This window comes from Lactuca saligna, chromosome 2 (assembly GCF_052625555.1).
Source record: "Lactuca saligna cultivar CGN05327 chromosome 2, ASM5262555v1, whole genome shotgun sequence".
NCBI classification, from domain to species: domain Eukaryota; kingdom Viridiplantae; phylum Streptophyta; class Magnoliopsida; order Asterales; family Asteraceae; genus Lactuca; species Lactuca saligna.
The window spans coordinates 153,193,444-153,203,589 of record NC_136418.1 but is presented as its reverse complement, the minus strand read 5'-3'; the positions used below and the strand labels follow the sequence as shown (position 1 = coordinate 153,203,589).

Sequence of the window (10,146 nt, the reverse complement as noted above, 5' to 3'; positions counted from 1 at the left end):
AAAAATTATTTAATAGAAATTAATAATCTAAGAAAGAAAGAGACGATGTTTTAGATATAGTTGTCTTTCCAGCTCATTCAACCAGAAATGGTTTTGGGGTTTTCTTGGAAAAAAAATATCTTACTGGAAAAAACCTCATTTTTGTGTAAATCAAACAATATTTCCGGTACCTTCAGCCAGAAAGATCTGTATGGATCCAGAAAAATATCTATCAAACGGGACCTTACTCTTTAAACCTTAAAATTTTTGTTATTGTTCAAAAATATAATGCGAAAAAAAATTGTTATATCTTTCGGCTTGTAATCGTGCCTTAAAAATATTTTCATTCAACTTAAAATCAAGCATTGAAGATCACGGCTCATACAGAATCACATCGTAATCCATTCACCTTAAATTTTAAAAAAAAAAATAGTAATAAAAAAAAAAAAAACATGACATATATGTTAATATGATCTTCCGATCGAGATCCAATCATAAAGCGATTATATATAACGATCTTCACAAACTTTATTTGATTCATTCTTATAATTATATTTCTTATTTAGTTATAAATTTATAGCAAAGATTCTTATAAATGAAAATCTAAAAATATTTTTTCTTAAAGAAAAACGGGTTCATTACTTGGAATTTTTGGTTATTTGTTTATTTTGGTCATCAAGAAAATGCTTCTTTTTTAGGATTTGTTTATATTAACTTTAAGTAAATGCATCATAATTCATAGTTATCATATTTAAAACATAAGAAGCCTCAAAGTCTCTTCTCTATCTCACTTTCACTCTCGATTATCTTATCTATATTATTAGACTTATTTATAATTTACCATCTATAATCAACATGATTATGTTTGATTAAGAGGAGGAAGACGATCCATTAGCGCCGATAGCAGTGCCAATGTGGTCGCGGTGGTTCTGGTCGTTGTTTCTTCTGTTTCCTGGGTTGCCATTAATGTTTTTGTGGTTGTGCATCCAAACCTTGAAAACGCTTTTAGTAATCCCAATGTGCTTGCAAAATCCGACGATCATCTCTTCTTCTGTCTTCAGCATCTTCCATCCGATTCTTTCCGCAAATTCCTGCATCTTTTCCTTCTGATATTCTGAAAATTTTGTCCTGAATCGTTTTTTTCCCTTTGGGTTTGACCCGCTAGCCACAGCATGGGTGAGTATCGACGGGCGGTTGATGTTGGCTGGTTCTGCTGGTGGTAAGCCTGGATTAAGGGTTAGGAACATATGTGGTGGTGCTGGGTAGTAGGATGATGAAATTGGTGAGGGAGATTGGGTTTCCTGAGTGCTGCTGCTCTTTGTTATGGTCGCGAGACGGGAAGATGGTGGTGTTGGCAGGCGGTGATGGTGTTGTTGGTGTTGGTGTTGGTGGTTGCATTGGCACTCGATGACTGGAGGCATGGGTTGGTGTAAAGGATCGGCTTCGATGCGGTGGAAGCTGCGGTGGCAGCCGCATGCAGCGCATTCTAGGGATGTGGTGTTGGGTGAGAGCATGAACTCTCCACATCCGTCCAGAATCTGGCCACCATTGCTGGCAGCGTAATTCTTGAGGCATTTTCCGTAACATATCGGGAGTGGTGGCGGGGGTTGGTGGCGATTGAGTACACCGTTGCTTAAGGGTGGTGCCGGTTGGTTTCCCGTTCTATTAGATTGGAGCCAAGTAGGTCTCTCGCTTTCAGAACCACGGGCTCTGACGGTTGCGGTGGTCGGCGGTGGTTGTGGGGGTAGGTCCATTGTGGTTTGGGTGCTTGTGGTTTGGGTTGGGGTTGGAGTAGGTTTTATTTATGGGAAAGTAAATCCTTACTTTATAGTAGTAAATGAGGTTTAAACACAAAGAAACAAAATAGATGATTGAATTTTAGTATGTATTCATTAAATTCGGTTTGTTAAAATTTATTGAGATATAATATTTGAATATAAGTATGAATACAATGTAATAAATATAATATAGATTATAAAATGTTAATTGTTAAATTTGTTCAAGGTGTTAAATGAAAGAGTATTAATGATAAAAAAGAAAATCATTATTCTAACCATATGTAATAAATGAATTTTGAGTTAAAGGCTCATGTTTGGTAAAATAGTCTATATTGCGAAAACAAAATAGTGCCATTTATTGATGTAAACTCAATGATATTATACAAAGATTGTCTAAGATAGTGTAAGGTATTGGAACGAGCAAAACCGAACGGAAAATATAATCAAATTGGAGTCGGAATCGTAATCGGAACCGGAACCGATTGGAATCGATTAGTTGTATTCGGTCTAGTTCTCCTAATTCATCATTTTCGGTTTTTTGTTCTTTTGGTTCCGGTCCGGTTCGGGCCACTACCGAACACCTTCTTAGATAATATATTTCTCTCTAAGAACTAAATCGAACCATTCACTTTTTAAGTTTTTTCGGTTTCAAACCGGTTTGCATTCCAAGATATAGGATTTTACTTTTTTTTTTTAATCGAACTTACATCATAAGATCATACCATAAGTAACTTAAAATATAATATATATATATATATATATATATATATATATATATATATATATATATATATATATATATATATATATATATATATATATTTATCAATTATTTAACTATTCAGTTAATCATAAATAACATAAATTTAAAAAAAAAAAAAATCATCATTTAACAATAAACAATTTAAAATGGTTTGTATGGTTCAAATTCAATTCACCTAGGTGTTGTTTGTTTTTACTAAAGAACCACTTCTGACCACTTAGTTGTACCGCGGAGCACTTGGTCCTATGCAGCTGTTTGTTTTATAAAAGACTTCTGACTTAAAAACTGTTGCGTGTGTGTTGTGTGGCACAGCACTGGATCATCTGCTTCAAACATCTTCACACCTTAATTTAACTTATTGCAGCAGTCTGTAGGGGTTAAAACAACTGATTTTTTATAACATGATGCTACCATTTGGTCCCCTCTTCTGCTACATATGGTAGTAGAGGTGGTCCGCAGACTTAGGTGTTGTTTGTTTTTTGGAAAAAAAAAACTTTTTCAGACCTTTTATTGCTGTGCGGCGCAGCACATGCACATCACTTTTCATCTCGCAACTATTTGTTTTTTCAGAAGTCTTCGGATTAAAAAACCTCTGCACGTATTCTTCTTGGCGCAGCACTTGTTTTTATCTCTTCCTACCGCTTCCAACCTCTTTTTTTTTCTTGCTAAAATATTGAGTATATATTGTTGAAATCTTATTTCACATTTTTTTTTTCGTTTTTTTGTTTATTCTTGTTGAAATTATTTTTTTATATTAAATAATTATAATTTGTTGATGAAATATCATTATTTTATGCTAAAAATATCTTTAGTTTTTATTAAAATATCATTATTTTTTGCTGAAATATCATTATTTTATGCTAAAAATATCTTTAGTTTTTGTTAAAATATAATTATTTTTTGCTGAAATATCATAATTTTTTGCCGAAATGTCATACATTATTAAATTTTTAGTATTAAAAAACTATTTTCAGATTATAAAATTAGTTTGTTTTAATTTTTTAATATCTGCAGCAGCATGCAGATGTTAAAAAACACAAACACGCTTCTTATTATAGTCTGCAGCCGTTTTGTCTACTTCTTCTACTGTAGAGGGTTACAGAGGTGGTCCGCGGACTTTATAATTTTTGCTTCGAAAAAACAAACGACACCTTAGACATTTTCGCTTTGAAAAAACAAACAACATCTTAGTTTAGACAAAATAGGAAAATTAAGCAATCTAACTATTTGGAGAGAATTACCAAAAAGTTTTGGTTTTGGCAAAAATAATCACCTAGCCTGGAATGGGCATTTCGGATAGAGAAAAATTAGTTTTTTTCTAACAAAATAAATATATTTTAGACTGAGATTTCGGAATTCCAGACCAATATTCTGGATTTCATACTGAAATTTCGTAGATCGAAAAAAAGTCTGCAATCCATTAATTCTCTTTTTTTTTTAATCCCCTCTATTGATTTTGACATTTTTGTTGATCTAGTGACTAGTAAAAGCATCCACATTAGTGAGTTCAATAAGATAGTTAGAATTAGGTAACAAGTCAAGTTGTCATATAATAGATGAAAGTCTACCATTATGAGAAGTCACCTTGACATTCAATGGATTTGAAGTTCAATGAACATTGAACTTTTCAATGGAAAAAATGAAAGTTTTATGCTTCTTAAATAAATACTATTTTTTAAAGTCCTATTAAACTTTGTAAAGTTTAATGAATTATAGAAGAAATTTCATGGAGTTGTATGAAATGTAGAGAAATGATGTGGCAGTCCTCGGAACTTTATGAAATTTAATGTAATGTGAATGTCCTAAGATAGATACGTAGAAAAAGTAAAAGGATATTTGATTTTCATATTATTAACGATATAATATATATTATAAATTAATATTTATTGTAATAAATGTCATTGAATAAAGCTTTAAATAAGAGATATTGATTTTAACGACAAGAAAAACGTTTCTCACGTAATAACCATCTTTTCAAATATATCACGATATGATAAGGTCTTCGAAAAAAATATTTTAGAAAATATATTATCCATTTCGAATGTTCTACAAATTAAGTCTATTGTTTTGGAAGTATTGATTTTCGAAGATGTGTTTATTTCGAAGCAGTTTTGTAACATCCGTTTTCCTAAATTGATCGGACGAAGACTTGAAGATTTCAAAGATAAGGTTTTGGGAAAAACCTTACGCCACGGCATGGTGAAAGATTCACCATGGCATGGCTACGTCATTTAAATGAGGATCGTGTCTGGATGGGCACCATGACGTGGCAAGAGGGTAACCACGATGTAGTGGTTGTTGCGGCCCATGCCCAAGAATTTAGAGTATGTTCCATATTTAAAGGCTCTAACTCATCGTTTAAGTCATTCTCTTCGGTCTCCATTCTCTAAACTCGAAACCTTGGTCTCTGATGTGCAATTTATATACTACCTTGATTTAAATTTATAAACATAACTACTTATCTACTAATGCACCTATAGACGGTATACCTAGTCGGTTTTTAGTATAGTAAAGTAAGTTATGTATCGAACATAGGGAACGAATTTAGTTAATAAAATAATTACTAAAAATTAATATAAAAACAATAATTAAACTGAGGTTTTTATCTGATTTTGCAAGTTCAAATAAGCTTAAAACTAAGTAAACACTCAACTAAAAGCGATTGTAATCAAGATTAAGAAGACACTTCAATTTAGCTTCAAATCCCCCTTTTTCCTATCGTTAATTTCTAAACATGGATTTATTCAGTTGGTTACTAGTATTAATGTAATTAGCAGTCTTGATCTGATCTTCTAACATTTCACCAATTCATGAACTACTATGTAATGATCATACACAAGCAAACACATAATTGAGCTATGTAAGATATGTCTAAGATAATTATCTATAATCAAGATAAATTACCAAACGCAATTATGATTAAATTATGTTCTCTAACACAACTAAAGTTGTTACCTTTATTATTTATTCCAAGATGTGATTAATCCTAGCTCTAGCAATTTAACGATCATAAACTATTAGGTAAACAAGTTCATGCAATTCAATTGGTCCTTAAATTACACTTAACTTGAATCAAGGCAACAAAGATGTAAACTTTAAAGTGCTAGGTAATGATTATCAAACACAAGCATTAACCAACTTCATTAAATCCATATAAAAGCAAGAAACTAATTCATAGTATTAAGGTTCATCAACACTAAATGAAATCCTAATGATTAGTTACTCAGGGCATAAAATAAGCACACAAAAACATAAGAAATTAGAAATGATTAAATCAATGCAAACCAAATGTGATGTGTAACCTTCAAAATCTTTATCTTCAATCTACTTCTCTTCCAAAGGGTTGTTTTTCGCTCTTCTATGGCTTCTAACTTCGAATAATGGTTCCTGAATATCAGATCCAACGTCCTCTAGTCGAATGTATGAAGGAGTATTTATAGTTTCCATAAAACGTATCTCACATCGTGAGAATTAATTTGTCACATCGTGAGATCAGTACAATTCGTGTCTGGTAAGGAAATTGCATTCCACGTAATAATCTTCTAGAAGAATCCTCCTCACAACGTAAAATTATAATGCTCACGTCGTGAGCTCCATTATTGTGCATATCGAGATTTTTTTCTCACCACGCCACGGTATTCTGAAGCCACACCGTTGGATTTGTATTATCATAGTTTTTCTTCCATTTAAGCTTTGTTAAGCTCCCAGCTTCAGCTCCAGTCCTTCCAGATTCCAATATTTTTCGTTTTTGGTCATTTTCCTTCAAGAATGTCTTTTTCGGTTGCAAAATATAATTTAACTCAATAAGTACCAAATATCTTTGTATTTAACCATATATAGCTTAAAATGTATTAAAATAATGCCTAAAAATATGTATAAATATAGCAATATCAAAATACCCCACAGTTGTCTTTTGCTTACCCTCAAGAAAAACTTATCTTGTAATACATAACATAGAACCATGCACACCAATATCACACAAGAAAATCTGTATTGAACCCACTAAGTACGTCTTACTGCAATGCATGTATTTATATCTAAATCTTAATTACCTCCCAACCCTATATACTTACGATCCTCATAGATGTTTCCCATTTATTTTTGAACAACATTCATTTTATGCATCCCTTCTTCATTCCCATAAAAATTTCTTAACCTCAAACTATTTTTGGTTAAGCTCTCGATCATACATATGGTAAAATAACCAAGAAAGAAAAATTACAATAATAATTACTTGGCAATTTTGCCTTATTCTTGAATTTTCTTCAACTTTGAGTCTTCAATAATTTGGAACATTGTTTAGAACTTTTCTTCATAATATTTCTTGATCTTCATAGCTTTGTAGATACTTATTCACTTAAACTTTTTCAACTTTTTTTTTCACTTTTTTTCTCACTTTTTTCACTCAACCTAAAAATATTAAAAAGAAAAACATATGCTTAAGCAAATGAACTTAACTTCAACCCTTATTGGTTAAAGGTATTAGTCTAAAGTGAAATGACTACATATGCTCTCCTGGATGCATTTCTGGTATACGATGTTAAACATATTATGTCACTCAAACTAAGCAGGTTTGTGTTGTCCCACAATTTCACTAAGACTAGGAAACCACAAATATACTATAACATATTTGCTCAACTAAATCTTAAGGTTCTCATCGAACCGTGCCACATAATACTAGAAAATTAGCCCATAAAATGACTAGATTTAGTAGACTATTATTGCAAGCCTATAATTTTTTTAAATTTTCTAGCATTTCCTAATTAATTATATGTTGAATATCCTTTTTTGACCCCATTCCTCACACTTATTTCATACAATGCCCTCATTGTATGCTTAGAATAATGAATACAATAAAAAACAATAAAAGGGAGAAAAATGAACAAACTCTCATGGGGTAGTAGTGGCGAGATCGAATTCTGCTTGTGGTAGGAAAGCTCGAACATCTTGAATTTGTACTAGAACTAGACTTTTGTTGGTACTTCATGAATAACCTGAATAAAATTTGAACCAAATACTTGCAACTTCAAAAAGTGTGTTGCATAAAATCTTCAAAGTAATGCATCATAACGTGGGAAGCATAAGCCATGTTTTATGGTAGAAAGAAAGTGCATAAACATATTTTTTTTATACCTCACGTCGGGAGTATATAGAGTCACGACGTGAGTCAGGAACATGTCACTTCTGAACTGTGATGAAATTCAAACTCACGACGTGAAGTAGAAGGCTCACATCGTGATAATTGGTACTTGACCGAATGTATTTTTTTTTTAAAATTCTTCATGTTGTGCAAACTCTATTACCGACTTAAGTCACTAAGACTTATTTTAAGACCCAAATTTTTTTTGTAACTCTCTCTCTTTTTTTTTTCTCTTTTCGCACACGATTGTCACCCCATACTTATTAAAAAGTGTGGTCTTCGGTTTTAAAACTCTAACTCTCTCGACTCTCTTTTTTTTTTCTTGATATATATCATAAATTCTGCAAACAAAACAAACTCCTAGGTTTAAAAAAGAAAACAAACATCTAACATTCGGTTACATCAATTTAAATAATCCAAATAAAAATAAAACACACATTAAAACACACCAAAAATTAACTAAGAATAAAAGTAAAATAAAAAGGATAAATATTCATCATTTATCATCATCTCCGTCTCCATGCGCTCCACTCGACCCGGTCCCAAAGTCGCGTGAGGCCCATATCTCCTCCCAAGTCGGAATGTAGGGATCACATGTTGGCATGTTGGGTTGGTGGCTTGGTGCTTAATCTGAAAATGCGTATAGATGCCATCAATAGCCTGCTTTTGATAGTGTATCACCCCTCGTAGTTTTTCCAAATAGTACCCGACCCGATTTTAGAAAGGGTCGGTGGGTACACCTCCAACGGGTACATCTTGAAATTGTTGTTGTGGCTGACCCCGTTCTCCTATCCCTCTTACATTCATATGCCCTCCTGATCTCGATTGCTTTTCTGGTTGCTCTACTGGTACCACTTCATCATCGGCCGGTATATTCCACTATGTTCCCATATTTAATCCAATATTCATTGGTTCCAAAAAAACTCAGTGTAAAATCGTTACCCTTGATGCATGTTAGAGTACAGATCACTCTCAAAATGAATACACTATCCGATTTTGCCAAGCGGGTGATAAAGTGCCCACCCGCTATTGGGCTCCCGGTTCTAGATGTGACTACTTTAATCGCCAAATATTGCGCAAGAAAATAAGGGATATTGCAACAGACTCCCAGTGTTATGATGCTCCACATAAAAATTAAATTCAAACTCATCACTTTGTCTCCATGTTTTGTATGGTTGATTGAAAATGTCATGAGGTGGTGGATGAGACGATGGATGGGAGACCGGATTTGGCTCTTTTGAGATACCACCGAATGAAATCGTCCATTAGCAATTATTGTCCAAAAACCATACCCATTTATCCTGTAAGAATAGTCATGTGCATCCGCCTTAAATAATGTATCAAAAATAGGATACATTTCTTCATGTTGCTCATATAGGCCCATTCTCCGCATGAACTCGGCCAAACTACATTCTATAAATTGGCTACCAAGACGAAAAACTAAAGTTGTAGCGAAGTGAGGATCAACTGTGTTTGCTTCAACATAAATTAATATGAAAAACTCAATGAACAACTCCTTGAAAACTAGTTCCTTGATCGAGAATAAAATTTTTCATTCGATACATGTAAAAGAAGCTCCATTTTCAACAAACATTTTTGTGAGGTACGTGTTTAATCTTCCTAAAATCCCAATTTCATTAAGTTTGTCCAAGTCAATAGTTGGTGAAACGGAAAATTCTAGGTTGTAGAGTCATCCTAATTTTTTTGTGTAGTTATTTAAGATTTCACATGGGAGATCATCCTGAAATTCATAAAATGGGTGTAGTCTTGAGACATCCCCTTGATGTTGTTGAGAAGATGTTTTTGGAGCCATAGTACCTACAAAATAAAGTGCAAACCAAACCCAAATGAAAACATAGCATACTTTACAGAAAAACAGAAGTTGGGTTACCCAATTCTCACGTCATGAGCTTTAAAGCTCACGTCGTGAGATTGGTTCGGCATCAATATTAGTTCAATCCAGCAGTATTATTATCAAATTGAACCAAAATAACTTATAGGGTTTTCTTAGGCAGTATGTCTAAGTCCATTTAACACACATATAGTAACAATTTCTTAGTAAATCAAACTAATTTCGACATATGCAATCAAAGGATGAACCCTAACTCGTAAATGTTCAAAATCAGTAAATTTAACAAGTTCAGATCATGGAAACCATACCTTGATCAAAGTTGGAACACGAAAACACGAGAAATTGAATTAAATTTCGGAAAATTGAATTGGGAACCCTTGGTCGATATTCTTTCGTGAGTGGTCTTTAAGATAATGAAAGTCAAAAGGTTTGTGGCTTCCTATAAAACTAGCCCCCCCCCCCCCCCCCCTTTATGCTCACATCGTGAGCTTTAAACCTCATGTCGTGAGTTTTAAACCAAATGAAAAATCAGGGATTCCTTTCTTCCCCACATCGTGGTACCTAAGCCCACATTGTGGGTTTTAAATTTTACACAAAACCATGCTTTTTTCTTTTAAAGTTTCTTTACCACTCG

General features: G+C 33.1%; 1 protein-coding gene and 1 long non-coding RNA gene across 2 annotated transcripts; both read right to left on the bottom strand.

The window, feature by feature from the left end:
- Positions 1–848: 848 nt before the first annotated feature.
- On the bottom strand, positions 849–1,733 carry LOC145030263 (zinc-finger homeodomain protein 11-like). Its single transcript, XM_078978659.1, has one exon. It carries the CDS (start codon positions 1,731–1,733, stop codon positions 849–851), a length of 885 nt encoding a protein of 294 aa, XP_078834785.1.
- Positions 1,734–7,943: 6,210 nt separating this feature from the next.
- LOC145029223 (uncharacterized) lies at positions 7,944–9,945 on the bottom strand. The gene is made up of 2 exons (XR_013676421.1): positions 9,821–9,945; positions 7,944–9,478 (listed from the first exon to the last, which is right to left on the bottom strand). It is a non-coding gene; the product is annotated as an uncharacterized LOC145029223 (long non-coding RNA).
- Positions 9,946–10,146: the final 201 nt, after the last annotated feature.